Source organism: Sarcophilus harrisii, chromosome 4, assembly GCF_902635505.1.
Source record: "Sarcophilus harrisii chromosome 4, mSarHar1.11, whole genome shotgun sequence".
Classification (NCBI taxonomy): Eukaryota; Metazoa; Chordata; class Mammalia; order Dasyuromorphia; family Dasyuridae; genus Sarcophilus; species Sarcophilus harrisii.
The window spans coordinates 28328492-28351882 of record NC_045429.1 but is presented as its reverse complement, the minus strand read 5'-3'; the positions used below and the strand labels follow the sequence as shown (position 1 = coordinate 28351882).

Below are 23391 nucleotides of genomic sequence, written 5' to 3'. Positions count from 1 at the left end.
CACAAGACCCCCCCCCCCCCCTTCCTCCCTCTCCTCCCCGCTCTCCTCCCACCCTCCTCCCTCAGCACAAAGTAAGTCATGAGGTTCCGGCCGGTGCTTTTCCGCTGGCCTAGTTTGAGGTTTAACCCCCTTGGCTTTGGGGAAGATGCTGCTACTTCTCATGCTCCCCAGCCCTCGGGGGCAGGGGGTAGAGACAGGGGTGGGGTGAAGGGGAGGGAGATTCCCTGGCCCCTCAGTGCATTCATCATAGTGGCTACAGAGGAGAGAGGGGCAGCTCTGGAGCAGAAAGGTCAGTTCTGCTTCCGGTGCTTGCTGGGCCAGTTAGAATTCAGAGCCTCCAAGACTCCGTGACCCCCTGCTCTGAGAGGACAAAAGGGGGGAGCATCCCCCCAGGCGAAACCCCAGATCCCTCTGTCTCTCCTTTCTCTCACTCCTCCCTGTCTCTGCTCCTTCCTTCCTTCTCCTCCTCCCTGCTCTCTTCCTCCCCTTTCTCTTCCACTTCTTCCTCTATCTCTCTCTCTCCTCCACTCTCCTTTTCTCCCTCCCTTTCTCTCTGCCTTCCTCCTTCCCTCTCCTCCTCCCCTTTCTTTTCCCCTTCTTCTTCCATCTCTGTATCCCGCTTCCCCCCTCCTTCCCTTATTTTCTCTTCCCCTTTTCTCCTCTCCCCCTTCTCTCCCTCTGACTCCTGCTTTCTCAGCCCCTCCTTTCCTCCCTCCCACTAACACCCTCTTTCTCTCTGTGTCTCATTAGTCAACAACCATTTATTAAGGACCTACTATGTGCCTGGCACTGTGCTAAGTGCTAGATATGCAGAGACAGATAACAGACAGCACCTGCCCGCAAGGAGCTTCCAGGCCAAAGGCGCAGAACAAATGGATTCTGAGAAGCCATTGTCAGGATGCATTTAGAATCGTAAACAAAGGGGAGGCCCTCGCAATAATCAGGACTGGGAAAGGCTTCCTGAAGAAGGAGGAATCTGAACTGGGACAGAAGGAAGAAGGGAGGCCGAGATGAAGAGGGATGGCATCCCAGGCAGGGGACACAGCCAGTGACGATGCCTGGAGCTGGGAGACGAACGTGTCTCATTCGGGCAATAGCAGGAGACCAGCGGCACTGAATCTAACAGTACTGGGGGGATTGGGACCAGAAAGCTGGGGAGGGCAACAGCAGGCTTTAAGGGCCCTTAGATCAGGGGGGGGGGGTCCTCAAAGGAAGGAACCATATTTTGCTTTTCTGACTCTCACAATGTTTGGCACATAGTAGGTACTTAATAAATGTTTATTGTCCCGGGGTGGGGGTCTGGGGATCTGCCTTCGGGCTGACGGCTGTTCTGGCTCTGCTCAGTCCCAGAAGGCCACAGCTGTTGGAGGATGAGCTAATCACGGGTTGGGAGAACTTTCCTAGAAAAAGCCCAGCTGGGATCCAGGGATGGTTGGAAGTGTCAGGGATGTGGAGGTTGGGGGGGGAATCTTGGCCCCTTCCAGCCCCCAGCTTCTGGGGCTTGGTTTTCCCGGCACTCCCAGAGGCACTTCCAGGCACCCTGGGTGGGGCTGGCTGAGAGGCCCCCCTGGGCCCTGAAGAGGGGGAGCAAACATGGGCTCGGCACTGCTGAGTCCCCCAGCCTAGAGCAGGCCCCAAAAGGGATCAGGAAGGGCCAGTTCTGGCCGGTTTGGAGCCTGCCTTGGGTCAGTCTCGGGGGCAAGGCCGGGTCCGTTCTCTCTTCTAAATTTGTCCCCCCAGAGCTCAGAAGCCTTAATGGGCTCAGCAATCCTAGGGGAGCTCAGGGCCTCGTTCTTCCCAGCCTTGTGGAGGCCCCGAAGTCAGAGCCCCGGGACCCTCTCTGCTGGCCCAGCCCGGGCTAGGGCCTGGAGCCAGGGCTCTCAGGCTGCGGCTCCCCCAGGGTGTGGTAGTTGTTGCTTTTTAAAACTCTGGACATCAAAGGAGCCCATCTGGCCAGACAAAGGCCGTCTTTCTTCTTTATTTTTCTTTGTTTAAAATAAAAACAATCCACTCTTTCCCTTTACTTAAAAAAATAATTTCCCCTTCCCAGTGGATCAGCAGTGAGCCCAGCACAGGGAGATTCCAATCACTGATTGATCACTGGGTGCCGGGGTGAGGTAGGGGGCAGAGAAGCCGAGGCTTCCCAGAATCCCCTCTAGACTCAGACCATAGGTTGCTGCCCTCCTCTCCTCCCTCCCTCCCCCACCCCTTCCATGTCTTCAGAATGAAGCGTTTCTGGGAATGGCAACAGTCAATGAGGCTCAGGTCTCAGGTGGTGGTGGGGCCCCGCCTTGGTTCAGAATGGCTCGGCAAAGCTTCCATCAGAATTGACAAGGTGGGCGGATGAAGGAGAGCCTGCGTTCTGAGAAACGAAGGCTGGAAGCTTCCTGTGGGCAGGGGCTGGCTTCCTCTGTCTCACCCCCCCCCCCCCAAGTTTTGGCTCAGAGATGGGGGTAGGGGGGTTCAGAGGCGAGTGGCTGCAGGGCTCAGTGGCACCCATTTGGCATGGAGTGGGACGGCAGCAGGGGGAGCTCGGGCATCCCCAACAGGCCCCGGGCCTCTCCCATTCTCTCCCTTTTGAGACCCCGGGTCTTCAGTGTGAAGGAAGCATGGGCATGAAAGCCCAGAATGACTGGGAGGGAGGACATGGGAGGAAACATCCTCCATCATCCTTCCTCTGTCATCTATCCTCCATCATCCTTCCTCCTCCATCCTTCTTGCGCGTTCCTCTCACGGGTAGCCCTTCAGTTTCAGGCACAGAGCACCCTAGGCGAGAGGTTTCCCAGAAGGGCTGCCACAAGAGGCTGGATCTGCTCCAGCTTTGGGGAAGGATCCAAGAGCCATCTCTTCAGTCCAAAGAGCTTCTCAAGGGCTGCCCTGACAGCCGGAGAGCGGCTTTGGGCAAGGGCTCCCGGGGGACGGCTTCCATCTTGCCAAAAAGCAGCAGCAGGTCTCATTACATGCGAGCTCGGCCTGCTGAGCCAGGGGGTTGTGGGTGATCCCCAAAAATGCCTTCTGGAGGTGGGAAGGGACGGGCTCTTAACGAGCAGCAGGGCCTTCCACCCATCACAGGGAGGGCCTGGATCCAGAGGATGGACAAGGTGACTCCTGTAGGAACTGGCATCACGTGGGAGACCTTCGGGGGGTCAGGACCAGGGTCCCAATTGTCCACTGAGCTACCTCTTAATTCCAAATCCTGGGGGTCCTCCCTGGGGAAGGAATGGTGCCCCCCCCAAAAGTGGTGAAATGTTCCCTCACTGGCCCGTGTGCACGAGGCCCTCGGCTCTGACGCGTGGGGCCGGGGAGTCACACAGGGCAGGAGCACACAGGGGAGCCGGTCAGCCAGACACCCTCAGCCCTCAGCTCTGTCCTTGGCATACCACAAGTGCTTAATAAATGCCTTGAATTCACGGACAGAGCCTTGAAGGCAGGTGATCTCACAGGATGACGTTCGGGGCCCTCCTAGCTCAGGCCCGAGAATTTCCGGTTCTAATCCTACCCAAGGTCAGCCTCCCTGGGGACGCTCTGGGGCCTTGTCTGGCTCGGGGTAAAGGTGAGGGAGGGTCTCCTGAAGGAACTTCAGCTTCGTGACACCCTCCCTCCCAGCAGTTTCTGAAGTGTCCCTGTTCTGCCTTTCTTCTGATTCCTTCCCAACCTCCTTCCAGCAGGAGGGTGGGGGTGGAATCTAGAAAAGAAGCTCTGGTATTTGGGGGCCTTGGGGGAGGGGCCCCAGAGGAGGAGAGTGGCTTGGGTCTCTCCGTGGCCACAGTCACGGGGGCGATGGCCTTTTCCCCACCAAAGTCCAGGACGCTCCAGGCAAAGGTCAGCATCTTCCCCGGGCTCTTGGGGGCTCAGTGACAGATCCTCTCAGTCATTTCTCTCTGGAACGTCAAAAACAGGGACAAGGGTCAGGTCTGGGGATCCAGAAGCCCCTGGGCCCAAAGCCCGTTCTTCTCGCCCCCTCCCCTGCATTCCTCCCCCACCCCCTGCATTCCTCTCAGGAGAAGATGGCCTCTCTTCCCCGGGGGCAACTCCCCAGTGAAGGTCTGTGGCCATAAAACATCACAGGAAGGCTCCCTGTAGATAACAATGGTCTCTTCATCCCTGCTTATCTACTCGGTGCCATCAGAATTTCATATAGTGGTTCTCAAACTTTCGTTTTCAGTATCTTTATCCTATTAAAAATTATTGAAGATCTCTCCAAAGCGTTTTTGTTTGTCTGGGTTATATTTATAGACATTTACCATATTGAAAATAAAAACTAATTTTGAATTTGTAGACCCTCTAAAAGGGTGTCTGAGATCCGCAGGATTCTCTAGACCATACTTTGAGAACCACTGCTCTAGGCTTTCTTACAGCAACCCCCCGCCCCAATACCAGCAAGTCCTGCGTAGAGCAGCCAAAGACCTGAGATAGAACCACGAACCGGCACAGACCTGGAGAGGAGGCCCGCCCTCCCTCGGTGGGCAAGAGAATGGTATTAAGGAGGAGGACGGCACAGAGCCCAGAGAGGGGTAGAGCCCTCCCCCAGAACGATGGGGCTCCTGCAGTTAGCCTTGGAAGTGAGAAGTAGCTGGAGGCAATGGGCCTGATGGGCAGGAGGCCCAGGTACAAAGGGTGGCTCTGGGGCCTTCACTTTCCCCCTCCATGAAATGGGAATAATAGTGAACCTGGGGTAAGGGTGGGGGGACTTGTAAGCCTTAAGGCCCTGCAGAAATAGACAGGATGGGGAAGGAGGCCTGTGTAGGAGCAAGGATGGAGACCTCTCTTACCAGTGGCTCTAGCTCCCGGTGGTCCACGAGGCTGAACTCCTGGATAAAGTAGTAGAAATGCTTGTAGCACGTGTTGACATGGGCCTCGGCCCCCATTGCGATGATGCCATCAAAATGGTGGATGTAGACATGGACGAAGACTCGGAAAAGGCGGGTCAGGATCTTGGTGCACACCTGCTGGAAGTTCTTGGGGAAGGGGACTCCTGCAAGTAAGGGGGAAAGAACTGCTCAGAATCTAGAACCCTGGAATACTGACCTGCAGATATCTGGGTCCCCGGAGAACCAGAGCCTTAAGACAGGACATTGGGGCCCTCGGACCTCCGGACATCCAGAGCCTTGGGCATTAAGACAGGACATCAGGGCCTCTGGACACTGAATCTCTATATTATAGGCCCCTCATGTATACTCCATCCCCACGTCCAAGTTCATTTCCTTGGAGAAAAGCCAGGATAGTGGGGTCTCCACCCCATTCTGAACAAAGAGAAGAGGCAGAAATTCATCTCCCATTAATGTCTCAATCGGAGATCATGTCCTGAGCCTTCCTGCCCAGTCTGCCACTCACTGCCCCTCTGATCCTGCTTTCAGTTTCATCCTGAAAGCAGAGAATGGGGCAGCTAGGAGTAGAGCCTCAGCTCTGAAGTCAGGAGGACCTGAGTTCAAATCTAACCTCAGACACTTCCTAGCTGTGTGACCCTGGGCAAGTCACTTAACTGCAACTGCTTTAGCAAAACAAACAAACAAACAAACAAACAGAGAACGAAAGAGAAAGAACAGTGTAGATAAACAAGGCCTGGAAGAAAAAAACAATGTGCTGATTTGTCAATGAAGGCCCCACTCAGACCTCCGCTGCCAAGGCTAAATCTTCTATAAACATCTTTTCATTTACTCCAGGCTGCTAATAGCTTCCTGCCAAGTATGGCAGGAGAGCATGGATTTGGAATTTGAAGGGACCTCAGACACATCTAATCCTGCCTTCTCATTTTAAGTTTGATTTTTTTCCCCCCAAATGTAAATGTAAAACAATTTTTAACATTTGTTTTTAAAACTTTAAGTTCCAGATTCTCTCCCTTCCATTCACCAATTCTGAGAATGCACATGTGAAGTCACAAAATATTTCTATAAAAGTCATGTTGTAATAGAAAACAAATCTCCCTTCTCCCCAAAAAACTCTCAAGAAAAATAAAGTAAAAAAATAATATGCTTCAATCTATATTTAGACACAACCAGTTCTTTTTCTGCATAGCGTTTTTCATCATAAATCCTTCAGAGTGAGCTTGGATCACAGTATTGCTGAGAATAACAAAGTTACTCACAGCTGATCATCCCACAATATTATTACTTTGTATACATTTCACTTTGCATCAATTCATGGAGGATTTTCCAGGTTTTTCTGGGAGCATCCTGCTCATCATTTCCCACAGTCCATTATAATCACCTACTATAACTTATTCAGCCATTCCCCAACTGATGAACATCCCCTCAATTTCTAACTCTTTGCCCTAAGAAAAGAGCTGCTATAAATATTTTTGTATACACACAGCCTCCTAATTTTACGGGAGATGGAACAGGGGCTCCAAAATGGGTGAAGGTCACAATCAGGCAGGGAGCTCACGGCAAAGCTGGAATCCAAACTTCCCAATCCCAACACTTCCCATCATACCCACTGTTTCCCCCTGGGACTGTAAGCAGACAAATGATCAGGCTCAAGGAGAATAGCCTTCATTTCAAACATGAGCTGGATGATCCCAGAATTACTTTAAGAGATGGCCTTCCCAGCTCCACACTGCCCCTTGTGGTTGTAGCCCAGAAAGCCTCATCCTCCCATGTTTTGGGCTAGCCTGGGGCTGTTTCTCATCATGGGTAAGTCCCCTCAGTGCCCAGAACAGACCAGGCCACATTCCAGCTCACTCCCATCACCTATAAACAGACAAGGGAGAGCAGGAAGCTGCCACAGGATCTCACTTATCCCCACACAAACACACAGGACAAAGCCATCAGACTCTGAACCTTAAGGAAGAAAATCCCAGGGAGGTAGACCATGTCATCCAAGAAAAGGAGAGAAAGGTGGGGGTTTCTGTCTTTGCATCTCTAGTGCACGGCACACAGTAGGTGCTTAACAAGTGCTTCTGATTAATTTACTCAATAACTCCATCTTCCACAATCTGCTGCTGTGATATGATCTGGGATAAACTCATTCTGACTTCTCAGAACTAAACTGACCAATAGAGTAATCTCCAGCATAAGGACCTCTTCTCCTAATGAATGTGGTTGGGGAGTAGCTGAACCAGACTCCAGGCTCCCAAAGCAGAGTTGTTTTCTCCATCTCATTCTTCTAATTCCGCAAATAGGGATGTTGAAGTCCTGAAAAAAAGCTAGGAGGAGCTCTCTCTCTATTTTGATCCTATCTCCCAATACTTTTTTTTTTTTTTCAAAATACATGCATAGATAGCTTTCAACATTCACCTCTGCAAAACCTTGTGTTCCAAATTTTTTCTCCCTTCCCTCTTCCCACCCCCTCCCTTAGACGGCAAGCGATCCAAAATATATGTTAAACAGGTGCAATTCTTCTATACATATTTCCACAATTTTCATGATGCATAAGAAAAATCAGATCAAAAAAGAAAAGAAAATGAGAAAGAAAACAAAAGGCAAGCAAACAATAACAAAAAAGGTAAAAATGCTATGTTGTGGTCCACACTCAGTCCCTGCAGCGCTCTTGCTGGATGTAGATGGCTCTCTCCATCACAAGTCCATTGGAATTGGCCTGAATCATCTCATTGTTCCCAATATAATTTTTAAAAAATATTTTAAAAATAAATGCTTATTGATTTTGATTTTTTTTTACAGCACTGCAGTTTCCTCCATCTCTCCCCTTCCCAGAGAGTCATCCCATAAAGCAAATAACAATTTTTCAAAGATTTAAAAAAGAGAGAAAAAGAAAATCAAACTAACTGATCAACACATTGGAAAAAGTATGAAAATATGTACGATGGGTGATGTTTCTAGACTTCTTGCCTCTGAAAAGGGATGGGTGCCTCCAATATGATGTGAAAATACTATTCCTTTTAAAAAAATCATTCATGTTATCAATATATATTAAGTGCTTGAAATGGTTGCTACCCTTCAATATTAGCAAACTGGCAATTGACACCATAAAAGTCCTCGCCCCATTCACCAGATGGAAAAAAATAGCATTTCGAGTCTTTTCTCGGCTCATTTCAAGCTGGCTTTTGTCCCTGCCACACCATATTATAACCAGTGGCAAGAAAATCCTTCCTGCTATCAAGCAGAAATCTCTCACTCCAAGTTGCATGAGCACATGGGCAGCCTTCCCAAGAAGGGAGCTCCCAGTCAGGGGAGATATGCAAATAAAGGCTGGATGGCACCTGCCGGAGATGCCATTGGGACTGATGACCTCAGAGGTCCTTTCCAAGGGGGGATTCTGGGGCCCTGTTATCGCCTAGTGAAGCAGTTACACCCATAGTTTCCTGGGGAACAATTATCTCGTGGGTGTAACAGAACACCTATATGGAAAAGGTGAGGCGCAGGGTGACTGACAGAGGCCCATGATTGGTTCAAGACAGGAAGGGAGGTAACACTGCAGCAAGGGCCCCAGAGCTAGCTGCTTGCAGTCTGGGAAGAAAAGAGACGTGGAGATGGCTTTCTGGGGGAGGGAGGGATCCAGGGGAGAAGAGTGACCAGTTCAGCGGCCAGGGGCTGGGAGTAAGACCCTCCTCCCTGCTTGTCCCTGGAACTCGGGCGCCATGGAGCTTGCCTCCTCTATGACTTGTTTTGTCCATTCTCAGGAAGAGAGAGAATGTAATTTAGACCCCAAACACGTGAGACGCTGAACCCTGCAGAGTCCTGGGCCTGTGCCATGGGTCTGTAACTGGCTGACCCATAGGAGCTTCTTCTCTGGTATGGATGGGAGGAGACTCTCTAAGGCTCTACCAGGGATACAGAGCTTGAAGAGACTGTGGGTCAAGGCCTGGGGGCAGAGTGGATTTGCTGTCTCAGGTCAGAATCATGAAATCTGAGAGCTGGAAGGACCATCCAAGAAGGAATCTTTGCTGTAACATACCAGCCTCCAAAGATGGGGAGCTTATTTCTTCCTGAAATGACCAAATCTACTTTAGCAAGTTCTTGAGATAGCCCAAGCTGCTTTAGGAAGTTCCTGAGATAACCCAATCTATCCTGTAAGTCCTCAAGATAGTTCAATCCAGTTTAGTAAGTTCCCAAGAAGACCCAATCCACTTTAGCAAGTTCTTGAGATAGCCCAGTCTACTTTAGGAAGTTCCTGAGATAGCCCAATCCGCTTTAGTAAGTTCTTGGGGGGACCCAATCCACTTTAGCAAGCTCCAGAGATAGCCTACTTTAGTAAGTTCTTACTGACTTCTAGACTAATTTAACATCTTCATAACATCCCTTCTCACTTCACTGCTCCTAATTTTCACCTCAGGGTCTTAGCAGAACAAGGTTGATTCTTCCTCCATATAAAAGCCCTTCAAATGTCCAAGAGAGCTTTCATGTCTTCCTGAGGCTTCTTTTCTTCAACTTAAACACTCCCAGTTCCCTCAACAGATCCTCCTAAGACATGAGTTCAAGGCTATTGCCCATCCAGGCAGTTGGTCAATGTCCTCCTTAAAATGTGGTGCCCAGAAATGAACCCAGTCTTCCAAAGGAGGCCTGATTCAGACAAAGGATTGATCCCAGACCTGCTGGTTCTAAGCCCCTTCTGCCACACTGTCAGGAATTGTAACTCCCCCAGGAAGCTATGGCTGTTTCCCAGGCTCTTGGAGCAAGTGCTGCAAAGTACCTTGGAGGCCACTCAGGTGGCCTTAGAGATAAGGTAGAGGTCCAGACAAAGGCAGCAGTTTGACTAAGGTTACAAGATGAGCAAAGGCACTGACTCCATGCAGCATTCCTCCCACCACTGGCCTGTATCTCTTTGGTTCTCTAGGCTAGATCCTCCTTGTCCCTTTGACAGCATGACTTCATCCCACTCTGCCCTCTGCCATTTCTAGACTTTCTCAAGTTTTTCTTGAGATCCTAAGCTCTTCCTCCCCCCACGCCTCTCCCATGTCTTCTCCATTGCTTATGAGAAGGGTTGCTTTTTGAGGGGATGAGCAGAGAGGCTTTGAGATTCTCCAGGCTGGAAGGAAGCTACGAGTTCCCCTGGACCCTCCTCCTTCTCAAGGTAGGACCCTCGGGGGTTACCTGGTGCTCATGAATATCTTAAGTTAGGGAGCTCTTACTGGCAAGACCCAAGCCAGGCCAATGGTCCTGCCACAATATGAAGGGCAGGTACTGGAGGAAAGGGAGTCTTTCTATAGTCGTGCCATAGAGTGAGAAGGGCCTGCATCAACTCCGGCCCAGGGAGCCCCTACAGCCCAGAGAGGGAGCTGGGCTGGGTGGGCTGCAGGGCTGAGGCCCCACAAGCTACTCTGCCTGTGGTATCTCTCCTTAGGGGATTCCCTTTATCCCCACCCCCAGCAGACCAAGGTCGGGGACACCTCAGCAACAGGGGTGGGTTGGAGATATTCAAGGCCTAAACCACAGCCCCAGCTTCTGGGCGGAGAAGATAAGATGAGAAGGAGAGTACAATCACTGTGTTCTTTCCTCCCAGGATCCCCAACCCTCCCTCTCCAGGGCCCAGTCTCCTACTCAGGGACTGTCATGACAGCCCTACCCCCAGGGAGCTCCCTCGAGCCCAAGCTCTGTGTCTACTCAGGCCAGGAGCTCAGCTCCCGGGGTCCCTGGGCAGGGCCTTGCCCTGTTCAGCTCCTGGGCTCTGGGGGGCAGGGTCGTGTCTCTGCTAGGCCATGGCCTCCCCGGCAGGACCTTGTCCCTGCTCAGCTCCCGGGACCCCCTGCGTCTGCCTCCTTCTGCCCCCTCTCCTCCGGGCTTCCTGACACCCCCAGTCCTCTCCTCCTCCCCCCCCCCAGTGGCCAGGGCACTCACCCACTTGGGTGGGGAAGACGGCCTCATTGTTGATGAGCCCCTCGATCCAGTCCATGAGCAGCGCCATGTAGCGGGGGGCGGGCAGCTTGGCGGGCCGGCGGTACTGCTGCTCGTCCTGCCAGCGGTACTCGTAGCGCGGGCCGCCCGACATCACAGGGCAGCTAGTCTCCGAGCAGCACTCGCCCATGGTGCCGTAGATGAGGTTGATGCGGTTGAAGAAGTCCACCACGTGCACGGCCAGCCAGTCGTTGATGCTCTCCCCGGGTGGCAGCCGCACCACGGCCCGCAGGTCCAGGCCCGACTTCAGGGAGGCCTGTGCCTTCTTGTAGAGCTCAAAGCGCTCAGTGCCCGGCTCGAAGCGCTTCCGGGGCCTGAACGTCTTGTCTTTGTTGAACACCTGCTTCAGACACAAAGCCATGGCGGGGGCTGGGGGGGCGGGGGCGGGCGCAGCTCTGGCCTAGAGAACAGACAGAGCCATGAGTGGCGAGCCCCTCCTCCTGGGCCCCTCATGCCCCTCAGCCCGGCCCGCTGCAGCCTCGGTTCCCTCCGCTGTACAATGAGGGGCTTGGGGGGATGGATCCCCGGGATCTGGGAGCCTGGGCACTTCCTACCTCCTTTCACAGCTTTTTCCCCGGGAGTGTCTGCCTTCCTGTACCCCCGTACCGACCTCCCACCCAGCTTTCCCTGGGAAGTTTCCTGCTTGAATTCACACTTGATATTTCCTAAGGGCCTCCCAAGTGCAGTCAAGGCCTGCCCCGTTCACTGTCACTGCAGCTTCCGAGCCCTCCCTGCTGTCCTTAGCGGGTCCTCTGGGGCACCGGCAGGTCTGGGAATGGGCCAGGCTGGCACCCTGCCTTGGCCGCGGGCTCCGTGCTTTCCCCAGTGCCATATATGGCAGGGTTAGGGCCAGGGCCACGGGCAGCCACCCTCGGCACTCCTAGGCCCAGACACCGGGCGTCGCTTCTCTGCCAGGGGGCCGATCTGAGGCAGGGGACTGCACACAAAGGCCAGTTGACCACAGCTGCCCCAGCTTTGTGTGGGTTGGCAGTGGGACACTTCCTCCTGGATATCCCGTCGTCCGGCCGGGGGATTCCCGGGGCACTGGGGAGGGACGTTCTGCCCAAAAAGCCTTTTCCGGTTTTTCTGGCTGAAAGAGGAAAGAGCTGGGCAGGATGTGTGGGCTGCAGACTGGGGAGGTGGGGAAAGGGGCCCGAGAGGAGAAGCCGCGAAGGGGAAGGACTGAGCTCTCCACAGTGGGGGACGGGGTGGGAAAGCACAGGCTCACCCAGGACGATGCTAATTCAGCAAATTAGTGGCAAGCCCTGCTCGGCTCTGGGGGCCAAGAAGAGGAACCGGCCCTCCCCTTTCCTGCTGAGGACAGTGCTGTCCGGGGGGGCCAGAGGAGACAGACCAGCCACAGCAGGGACCAAGGCCCTTCCAGAAAATGGCCACCTACTCCTACAACGCCCCCTCCCTGAGCATCTGCTGGGAGACCCTGGGGGAGGAACCACCATCTGTCCATCACTTTGGAGAGGGCTCACCATGGGGAAGTTCTGCTCCGGTTCTGGCTCTGAGGCCAGGAGAACAAAACATCCCTCTCTCCACCATAGATTCCAGATACCACAGGGCCTCTCTCAGGGCTCCCCCTCCTCCCCCAGGCTAAACCCCCCAGTTCCTTCAGCTGAGACACTTTTTCTGGAGAAAGCTCCCCCTGGTGCCCCTCACTTCTCTGTGGTGCCCAGGGTGGAACACCTGGGGCCTGGCCGGAGGGACTCTCCCTTCCTCCTCCCAAGCAACCTTTGCCTTCTCGGCTCTGATAGCCCTGACTCAGAGGCAGAATCCTGATAAGCCCCGGACTCTGCCCTCGCTCTCACCCCCTGTAGCATCAGACCCTTTCGACACCTGAGGATTTGCTCTGTCTCGTATTCGTTACTGAGCGCTTCCAGGGCTCTTGTTTGCAGCTCCCGTAAGGCCGACATATTACCTACTGCTCTTTCGGGGGTGCACAGGCCAGCGGGGGTGCCCCATCTCTCTGAGCTCCCCGAGCAGGGACCCAGGGCAAGCTCAGCACTCATGCAAAGGGACCTGGTTTCACATAAACTCAAACTGTTCCTTGGCCTTGAGCGACTGTTTCAGCCCTGGGCTCTGCCAGTCATGGGGACTGGGGAGGAGTGGGTGACTCTGCAGAGGCTTTATGCAGACCCAGCTGTGGCCTCTGGGGCTGGACAGTTCACTTCCTTTATAAATCAAAGGCTGATCCATTTAAAGAAGGCTCTCTTCAGTTCCCCCCCCCCCACCCCTGCCAGCCCCCAGCTCATATTCTTGGACAGAGGGAGGACCCAGAGCCAGTTAATCAAAGTCCAAGGCCCAGTGGCTTCCAACACAGAAGTCTTCTGAGCCAAGGACCTTTAAAATACTTCCTGACCTGGTTCTTTCCTTCCTTTCTAACTTTACACATTCTCCTACATACTCCTACCTATCAACATACCCCTCCTACATCGGCAGCCATCCAGCTCCCACGGGCATTCTTGCTGCATTTCCCCCATCCTTGCCTTTGCACTGGCTGTCCCTCCTGCCTGGGATCCTCCTTCCTCACCCAGGCTTCCTAGTTTCCTTCAAGACTCAACTCCAGCCTTGCCTTCTGCAAGAGGCTTCTCCCCGAACCCTTGATGGCTGATCCTTCCCCTCTTGGACTGCCTTCCTTCTGGGTCCTTTGTGTATCTAATAATTTATTTGTCATCATCAGGACGTGAGCTCTTTGAGGGTGAGGGATGATGGGTTTTTGTCCTTTTTTTGTATCCTCAGTGCTTAGCACAGTCCCTGGTATATAGTAGGTGCTTAATAAATTCTTGTTAATAATATATTTTTAATTGTGCCTTCTAATTCTAGTTCTGTGCCTTCACTTACAGGCTATGGACGGACATGGGATAACAGTTAAAAGCAGTTGGCTTGTTGGCGGATGTCCAGGAGACCACGTCGAAGGGACTTAGGAGCAGGGAATGGGAATGGCAGGAAGGCCCTTCCCAATTGGGTTCCAGTCTGCCTTTCCAGCCTTGTTTCCCTTCAGACACTGCGCTCCAGCCAATCAGTGTTCCCCAAACCCGACCCTGCGTGGCTCAGCTCCAGGTCCCATCTGGATTGCACTCCCTCCTCTCGGAGGGCTGAGGGCTTTGGCCCCCCAAATAGCCGCTGCTCCTCTCCCGGGCCTCCTCTCTCGAGGGTGTGGGTTCTCTGATGTCCGGGGAGATAGGCAGAGGGATAATCTGATTCATGGTCAGCACCCATTGGTGCTGAAACCATGGCACAGGGTGGGGGGCGTTGTCAGGGGTTCAGCTCACTCGGGTCCCTCTTTGGGGGGCCCAAAGGGCACAGTCCTGATACACTGAATACAAGGGGGGTGGGGGATCTCAGGCTGGTCCCCCCTAAGGGATACCGGGTCCTTCCCTGGATGGCTGGGGCCCTCGCAGTGCTCTTAAGCAAGCCAAGCCCTCAAACCCCGGATGCTTCTCTCTACAGAATCCTAGTGATTCAGGCTGGGGACAGTGTGGGGGTCTTACCCACTGGTGACCCCTCTTGTGCCTTAGAGCTGAAAGGGCCCTTACAAATGGCCTCGCGAGGCCCCTGCTGGGAACACACAGAGATGAAATGCTCAGGGTCAGGCTACTGATAGGCTTGTGTGCTTTGAAACATAGAGACCTTCAGCAGTACTAACAAAGTACTTTCCGAGCTAGAATAGTCATCCTCGCTTTTCTCGGGAGTGTGGTTTGGGGCTGTTGAGACTAGTCTGGAAACCGGCTCGTCTGTCCGTCCTACTCAGAGGCCATATCTGTCTGTCTGTCTGTTTCTGTCTGTGTGTGTGTGTGTCTCTCTCTCACACACACACACACGAGCTGCTATCTAAGAGACAGCCCTGAACCCCTCCTTTCTCTTCTCCTTCCCTCCCAGAAAGGGGAGATGAATCTGTGTCAGCAAGCACATTCAAGCCTCCCCGGCCCTCTCCCTGGGCAATCTCTGATTCTCCTTCAACTTGCGGTCAGGAAGCAACTCTGTTTTCCCTGAACAAAGGTACGGACACCTAATAAAGGGCCGGAGACTGAACCTAGGAAGCAGGGAAAAGAGGTCCCAGGGAAATGGGCCCTAAGGGGCTTCCCGAAAGAGAAGCTGCCCTCCTACCTGGAGCGGAGGGACTTGGGATGAACTCCAGTGGGAAGGGGCTCTGCTGGCTGCTGCTTTTTTCCGGCTGCTTCAGACACAGGACTATCTGGGCTGCTTTGGGCAAGGCCACATCCAGGATGATGGGGAGGGGGCAGGAGCACGAATAGGATGAACTTGATAGCTTGAGGGAGGAAGGGGCAAGAACAGAAGTGAATAAACTACTTTCCCCATAAACCTCTGAAAGGTAGAGAGTGTGAAGACTAATTATCTCCATTTTACAGCAGGGGAAACCGAGTCTCTGCAGTGTCAGAAATAGGTCTCTTTCCTGACTCCTGGTCCAGTGGACTTCTGGAGGTGACTGGCACTGGAGACTGGACTCAAGTGAGAAGCAGTAGCCTCAACCCTCCTCAGGACAGGGGCCAGTTTTCCTGGAGGGTGGGGGTGATGAAATGGCTCTAGCAGTTTTCAGCTTAAAATACGCTGCTCCTACGACCCAGCAGCCTTTGTGTGAGCAAGGCCCAGAGCAGGGGAGCTCTCCGAGAGAATGGCTCTCATTCTTATCTCTGAATCCCAGGTCTAACAGAGCTTATGCAGGGGCTCATTGACCACGGACTGAGGGACCTTGAAGGCGAGTCTGGGGCGGGTGTGAGCCTTCTTTGTCCTCAGTTTCCTCCTTTGTAAAATATAGAAAACCTCATTGGCCGATCGCAGCTCGGGGACCTCCCTGGGCTTTGGTGTGGACTCAGGGAGCTGAGAGAGCAGACGGCTCTCAGAGGGGAATCCCTGTTTCCTGCCTTCACCAGCCCCTCCCCACGCTCACAGAATTGGGAGTTGGCAGTAACCTTAAGAGCCGCTGGTCCAGCCCATCCAAGAAGGGATCCCCACTGGACCATTACAGACAAGTGAGCATCCAGCTTGTGCCCCAACCCTCCGGGGAAGAGGCACTCACTGCACCCCATTCTGCGAGAGCCTCACTTAGGCCTTGGCAACGCCCTCTCCCCCCCTGCTCCCTTTCTCTTCTCCCAGTCCAGGCTAGTCCCCTGCACCACCGCCACCAGGACAACTTTGAGAACCCGGATCGCAGGGGGCCCAGAGAGGTCTCTGTCCCCTCCCTTTTGTCCCCCCGCCGGGGCAACTTCTCCAGCTCCCCAAACACGGAACGTTTCCCACTTGGGGTCCCGTTATCCCCGGGAAAACTTCACATGACCCTGATTATAGAGATATAGAAAGCAGGTATAGAAAGCAAGCGTTTACTGACCGCAGATCCTAATTCTGGGACCTTCACACCCAGCTACGAGACCCATAGGGGGTTGTGGGCCTCGGCGTAAGGCTCTAAAGGCCCATCAAGACTCCTTCTTTTTTCTTTTTTTAAGAAGTGTTTTTTTTTTTTTTTTTTTTCAAATCTGTGCAAAGATGGTTTTCAGCATCCCCTTTGCCAAATTCTGTTCCAATTTTTTTCCCCTCTCCGAGGCAGCGGACAACTGGATAAAGGGTAACCATGTGCCCCGACCCAGCGTTCATTATGCTGTGCAAGAAACACCAGACCAAAGGAGAAAACACAGGAGAAGAAAGAAAAGCCCCGACGACAGCAACAACAAGCCAAAAAGGAAAGAGTGCTGTGCCTCGCTCGGCTCCCAGCCCATGGCTCTCCCTGGAGGGCCGGCAGCCCCCGTGCCAGAGCTGCTGGAATTGCCAGCAGGGCTTCGTCTGGGGGAGAAACTCGGGCCGGGGACGGTCCCTCTCTTAGGCCCCACTCGTCCCTTTCCCGGCCCCAGCCCCCCAGACCTCTGGGACCCCGAAACCCTCTCCCCCAGGGCTTCTCCCTTGGGGAGCGGACTCCCCCAGGCCCCTGGCTCAGGCGCCCCCTCCCTCAGCTGCAGGCAGGGGGGCCGGGGCAGGGGGGTTTAAACTTGGGTCCGCCTGCTGGAAGCTCCTCCGGTCAGGCTCCTCCTGGGCAATGGCCTCCCTTCCGGGGGCCCTCCCCCCCCCCGTAGTTTGGGCCCCCCGGGGTGCTGCCTGAATCCTCCCCGCCCCCCTTTCTGCGGGGCCGGGGCCGGGGGGCACCGCCCCAAGGGACCTGTCAGAGGCGGGACTGGCAGCGGGGCCTCCGCCTCCAGCCTCCGACCCCATTCTGCCGCACTCAGAAAGGGGCTTTCCTGAGGGAAGGAGCCTGGACCCCGCCGCCCCGCAGCCCGTCCCAGGCCCCCCTCACAGAGCCCCGCAGCCCGGCCCCGTCCCAGGCCCCCCTCGCGCTGCCCCGCAGCCCGGTGGGTCCCAGGCCCCCCTCGCGCCCCCTGCAGGGGCCCCTGGGCGCGCGGTGCCGCAGCGGCTCGGTCAGCCCCCCGAAGGGTCGGACCCCGGGCCCCCGCCCGCGGGAGGGGGGGGGCGAGGCCCCAGGGGCCGGGCGGGTTCCGGCGGGGGCGGGCCCCGGGGAGCTCTCCCCGGCGGGGGCCAGCGGGCGTTCAAGGGGAGGCCTGTCCTCCCGGGCGCTCTCTGTTCCGCGCCGGGACTCTCCGTTAGGCGCCGGCCCAGCCGGGCCCGGTCGGGGACCTCGCCCCGCCCCTCCTGTGGCCCCGCCCCCCCCCGCCCGCCCCGGGCCTCCCCCCCGCCCCCCCCCCCCCTGCTGCTGGGCTCCCGCCCTGACCCTGACCCCGACCCTGACCCTGCACTGGCCTCTGACCTTGACCCTGGCCCTGCCCAGAGGCTCCGTCTCGGCCCCAGTTTGAGCCCCGCCGATGGCTCCAAAGTCGGTGACAACAAGAGTGACGTTTCTATGGCAACTGCCTCGTGCCGGGCCCTGTGCTAAGTGCTTTCTAGAAACTTCCCAACAACAGGTTGGAGAGATTGTTATCCCCATTTCACAGGCAAGGAGACTGAGGGAGATTCAGGGAACGGCTCGCCCCGGACGCGCGGCCAGTGCCCGGGACTGGATCTGCACTCAGTGTTCCTGACTCCGAGCCGCCGCTCCGAGCGCCCCCTGCCCGAGCCCCCGGTCCTGTCCCTTGGCCTTGACCCTGGCCCTGATTCTCCGCCGGGCCTCGGCTGGGTTATGGCCTCCCTCAGGGCCCTGGGCCGCCCGTGAGCACAGCCGAGCTGGCGCCCCCTGCAGGAAGAGGCTGGTGGTCGCAGATGTGGGACCCGCCCCCCTCCCCCCCCCCCGGGGGGGGGGGGCGGTCGGCTTCTGCCTGGGCCCGGCCCGAGCGTCTGCCCCCTGTCGGCGGCATTTGGAGCGGTGAGAGCCGGAGGCGGATCTGGGCTGGGGGGACATCTGCCGCCTACAACCGCTTACGGCCTCCATGGGCCCCTGAGAGCAGGGCCCGGGGTAGCGGGTGGGGGAGGGGCCGGGGTAGCGGGTGGGGGAGGGGCCGGGGGCGGGGAGCGCGGTGCCCGCTGCGCCAACTCTCCCCCCCAGGCCGAGCCCCGACCTTGCCCGAGACGCCTCCGCAGTCACTCCCAGAGCAGGCGGACTCGGGCCGGGCAATGTTCGGGCTCTTCTCTGTGCTCGCGCGGAGGGACCGCCGGGGTCATGCGGGGCTGGGGCCCGGGTCAGAGAGGAGGCTCCTTTCCGAGAGCCCCTGCTGGGGAGCGGCGGTGCCCCCGCCTGCCTGGTCAGGGAGCGGCCTCCGCCTGGGGGCCGCTGGGGAGAAGGGGGCGGCCGGGGAGGGGAGGGGGCGCCCGGCGTTCCGTGCCTCGCAGGGGGAAATGAATATTGGAAATTTTCTTCCTTCCTTCCTTCCCTCCTCCCTCCCTTCCTTCCTTCCTTCCTTCCTTCCTTCCTTCCTTCCTTCCTTCCTTCCTTCCTTCCTTCCTTTCTTCCTCCCTCCCTCCCTCCCTCCCTCCCTCCTTCCTTCCTTCCTTCCTTCCTTCCTTCCTTCCTTCCTTCCTCCTTCCTTCCTCCCTCCCTCCCTCCCTCCCTCCCTCCCTCCCTCCCTCCCCTCCCTCCCCCCTCCCTTCCTTCTTCCTTCCTTCCTTCCTTCCTTCCTTCCTTCCTTCCTTCCTTTCCTTCCTCCTTCCTTCCTCCCTCCTCCCTCCTCCCTCCTCCCTCCCTCCCTCCTTCCTTCCTTCCTTCTTCCTTCCTTCCTTCCTTCCTTCCTTCCTTCCCTCCTTCCTTCCTCCCTCCTCCCTCCCTCCCTCCCTCCCTCCCTTCCTTCCTTCCTTCCTTCCTTCCTTCCTTCCTTCCTTCCTTCCTTCCTTCCTTCCTTCCTTTCTTCCTTCCTTCCTCTTTTCCCCCCCTGAGGCAGTTGGGGTTAAGCGACTTGCCCAGGGTCACACTAGGAAGTATTAAGTGTCTGAGGCCATGTTGGAGCTCAGGTCCTCCTGCTGTGGCACTACCCACTGCGCCCCCAGCTGCCCCTCCTGTCCTCCTTAATCTTGCTTCTTCCCCTCTGCTGACTGCCCCCCTTTACCTGGTACAGAAGCATTTTTCTCCTTAGATCGTGATCTCGAGAACAGGGTCCGCTTTCCCATTCTTCCTATTTCCAGCCCTTTGCACAGCGACTCGCACCTAATAGACACCAAATAATGCAAGGAGCCGCAGGGGGTCTTTGGGGTCAGGATGGGAAGATGAAGATCGGGGGACAGGACAGCGCGCTCCATTCAGAACTGATTGATGGGAAAACCCAAAATGCCAACATGGAGGCCAGTCTTATGGCCCATCTGCCGTCGTCTGCTTGGGTCTGAGCAGCCCGTTATAGGAAGGATGCGACAGACTGGAAAAGTCCGGGACATGGGACAAGATGACAAAGGGGCTGGAGGCGAACGTGGAGGATCCGAGGGAGGGGGAGATCTCTCCTGGAGGAGAGAAGGCTCCAGGAGGGGATGGGGGTGAAAGCTGCACTCAAGGTCTGCCTGGGGATGAGATTAGCCGGGTTCTGCTTGGCAAGGAGAGGGGGGTCTTGGAGTGTACAAAGGCTTAGCTGCCTCCAAGGTCTTTCCCAAGATTCTGTGATTATAAATCAGGAGCCGGGTCCTAATCTTGTCTTTGACACTAGCTTGGTTGTTTCGTTTCTTTGGGCCTCAGTTTCCCTATTTGTAACGAGGGGGGCTTGGAGCTATAGAAAAGCTTAGCTGCCTCCAAGGTCTTTCCCAAGATTCTGTGGTTATAAATCAGGAGACAGGGCCCTAATCTTGGCCTGACACTAGCTTGGATGAGTTTCGTTTCTCTGGGGCTCAGTTTCCCCATCTGTAAAATGAAAGTCGTTCCAACAACAATGGTCTGTGACGAGCCCCTGACACATTCTCGCAGCTGCTCCTCCCGGGCTTCTCCCCAGCCCTGCCAGGCCCAGCCCTCCCTCCGGTTTCCTGCTACATCTCCATGACCTCCTGTCCCTGAGGACTTAGTGCGAGGTTATGGTAGGATTTTAGGCAGCTGGGAGGGGATTTAGTGATCATCCCGATCAGTCCCATTGCTTTAGAAAGGCAGAGGCCCGACGTGGCCAAGATCATCAGACTTGGTGCCTTCTGGGCAGCCGGGGCTTCCGGTCCCTAGGACTCTAGCATGAGCTCCCGGCCTTGGGCTCTGTCTTCCCATGGCTACATCAGCCTGGATCCCCCCGGACCCTAGAGTTAGACCCACACTTGCTTCCCAGCTGTCTCTGTCCTGGAATAGAAAGGGAAGTCAGAGGTAAGAAGAGACATAGTCCTGAGGCACACGGTTGTCCCAGATGAACCAATGGGCCCAAGGGAAGGGTGAAGGGCAGTTTAGGGAGGGCCCAGGAGAGCAGCAAAAACCCGGCTATAATTCCCTTTTCACCATGTGCTCATCACCTCAGACCCACTGCTCGCATGCCCAGGAAAGGTGAACCTCCTCACCTTGGCATTCAAGGCTCTGTACAAAGTAGCACCATCTTTCCTTTGTTAGCTATCTAAAAGTGGACTCAGGAAGGCTCGAGTTCAAATGCTGCCTCAGATACTTGCTAGCTGTATGACCCTGGGCGAGTTCACCTATGGCATGGGATAATAATAGCATAATAGTATACATCATTTTATAAACTCTAAAGCATGAAGTAAATGCGAGCTATTATTATTATTTTTTAACTTCATTCTCATTTCAAGCATATCCTTTGTTTCCCTTCCTCAAGTCCTTTGTAATGAGAATGAAAAAGAGGAAAAAAGCAGTTCACCAAATTCAAGGAATATAACTGTGTTTGACAGCGTATGTCCCATTCTACACCCGCAGTCCCTCACCTCTACGGATAAAAGAGGGAGGTGCATTTTCTTCCTCTTCCTTGGGAATAAGTTTGTTCTCTAGAAAGAATTCCATTTCTATTTTTTTGTTCTTTCTACTCAAAGCACTTTCCTCCCATCAGAGGCCCTCAGACCCTCTCACTTCCTGAGTAATTGTCTTTAAACCTCATTCCCACCTCGCCCCCCACCCCATCTCCTTCCAGACAGTATGGGTATTGATCTGGTCCCCCTGCTGTAGGGAGGAAGTCCAACTTGTTCATGCAGGGACCCCTGCCCTCTCATAGGTCACTAGCATCCCTGCGGGGAAGGAAACTGTGATAGCAGCACAAGAGCCTCAAGATTCCATAAGCATTTATTAAGCACCTGCTGAATACAAGGCCCAGTGCTAGGTCCCCTGGACACTGAGACAAACCCAGAAAACAGACCCCTCCCTGCTTTTAAGGAGCCCATCTTGGGAAAGGAGGATCAGTTCCTCCTCGGCCCCAGGAGAGATGGGGATGAGAGGGAGGATTTCAGGAAGACCCTTCCAACAGAGAGCCTGTGAGGGGAGGAGAATAGAGAGACACCAGATACAATCTGAAAACAGATAAACACCAGCCCTTTGGGGAGTAATTTGAAGAGCAAGGGCCCTTCAGAACTAGGGAATTGGGCCAGGGCTGACTGGGTTTGAAGGAAGCTGGGAGCTGCTCCCTCCTGGCCCTCCTTCCCACTGGAACCCATATACCAGCTTGTGGGCTTCTGCAGAGGCCCCTGGGACGTAAGGCAGGCAGCAAGTACAGTGAAGGGAGCTCGGCTGTGGACAAATCGGGCCACATTTCTGGGATTTAATGTTGTCGACGTGAAATGGGATCCGACTTTTCGGATTCAGGTTCTCCATCTATTTCTTGGGGCGATTGTGAAGAAAAAGCTGCTAGCCCTTGGGGTACCGCAGAAATGAGAGCTGCCGGGTCTGAGCCCCATCCACTGGGAGGCACAGACACAAACGCAGGGCTTTGGCCTCCTGGCTGGTGTCCGACCCTTGTGACCACCCTCGTCCAGGGCAGCCACAGGATGGAAGCCATTAGCCTCTCAGCCACCTGCCCAGTGGCAGCTGCTCTACTCAGGGGTCTGCTGGGGAGGGGGAAGAGGGAGAAGAACCCCCCCCTCCAGCCCTCCCTGTCCCAGGGGCTCCCAGGCCCAAGCAGAATGGGAGTTGCTGCTAAGGACAGAGACCTGGGGCTGGGGAGGAACCTCTCGTGGACATGGGAGCTGACCCCAAGAGCTGCCTGGAGACCAGTAAATACTTTGGCTTAAAGCACAGTGTCTCCCGGAGGCCTCTGTGACTCACATGGGGAGGGGGTTCCTGTCTCAGGAGGCTCTTTTACAAGGGCACGGGGATGGCGAGCCCAGAGAGCTGGTGAGGACATGATGGTTACCTTAAGGATCAGAAGGCCTGTCTTGGGGAAGAAGAATCAGCTTCTCCTTGGTCCCAGGAGAGATGGGGATCAGAGGGAGGATTTCAGGAAGACCAGGCCAACAAAGAGCACTGCCCTGCAACTACAAGGTGCTGCCTTAACAGGTAGTGAACCTCTTATCTCTGGAAGTATTAAAAAAAAAAAAAAAAAAGGAGAACAGATAGTATTTTCACCTTTTTTATTCATTTATTGTTTTTTCTTTCTTGTGGTTTTTTTCTCTTTTGGTCTTAATTTTCTTTCTTTTTTTTATTCTTTTTTCCTGAGGCAATTGGGCTTAAGCAAAGCTCCGGTCCTTCTGACTTCTGGGCTGGTGCTCTATCCACTGCGCCACCTAGTTGCCCCTTGATCTTACTTTTCTTGTGCAACATGACAAACCTGGAAGTATTTTTAAAAGGATAGTGTATATTTAACCAAATCCGATTGTTTGTTGGCTTGAGATAGGAAGGTAATGGAGGGAGGGAGAAAAACTTGGAACATGAAGTCTTACAAAAATGAATGTCGAAAACTATCTTTCTATGTATTTGGAAAAATAAATTACTTCTGAAGGAAAAAAATCTTAAAAGACAAAAAGGGGGAAGCTGGAAGAGCATCTATCCCAGAAGGGCTTCCTAGACATTAAACATTAAGTGGCAGTTTGACGACATTTTCCACTCTGAGCTTCTGGTCACTTCATAGAACCGATATTTGCTGGGTTCAGTGGAATGGCTGGGCACAGCCCCTTTGTGCCCTGGGCAGCCATGGGCCCTAGGAGTGAGTTTCTCCCTAATTATTAGCAGGGACAGAGAGGAGGGTTTGGAGATAGAGAATAATGGCAGGAAGGAGGAAGGTATGGAGGCCTGGGTATTGCCGAGGAGGGTGGGCTG

At 54.8% G+C, this 23391-nt stretch overlaps 1 protein-coding gene across 2 annotated transcripts; it reads right to left on the bottom strand.

The window, feature by feature from the left end:
• Positions 1 to 1934: 1934 nt before the first annotated feature.
• MOB3C (MOB kinase activator 3C) lies at positions 1935 to 16267 on the bottom strand. 2 transcript variants are annotated; one of them, XM_031969182.1, is made up of 4 exons: positions 14907 to 16267; positions 10734 to 11880; positions 4773 to 4975; positions 1935 to 3881 (listed from the first exon to the last, which is right to left on the bottom strand). In XM_031969182.1, exons 2-4 carry the CDS (start codon positions 11149 to 11151, stop codon positions 3852 to 3854), a joined length of 651 nt encoding a protein of 216 aa, XP_031825042.1. In that variant the 5' UTR covers positions 11152 to 11880; positions 14907 to 16267; the 3' UTR covers positions 1935 to 3851. The 2 variants fall into 2 exon arrangements, with proteins under 2 accessions (XP_031825042.1, XP_003767220.2); XM_003767172.4 differs by having other exon boundaries at positions 10734 to 11190.
• Between the last annotated feature and the right edge of the window lie 7124 nt (positions 16268 to 23391).

Excerpts from the sequence above, each read along its gene's own strand:
- MOB3C (XM_031969182.1), bottom strand. The coding sequence starts at position 11,151 with ATGGCTTTGTGTCTGAAGCAGGTGTTCAACAAAGACAAGACGTTCAGG. Across the intron at positions 4,976-10,733 it reads CGTCTTCCCCACCCAAGTGG|GAGTCCCCTTCCCCAAGAAC; the intron begins GTGAGTGCCCTG and ends CCTTACTTGCAG. Across the intron at positions 3,882-4,772 it reads ACCGGGAGCTAGAGCCACTG|AGAGAAATGACTGAGAGGAT; the intron begins GTAAGAGAGGTC and ends TTGACGTTCCAG.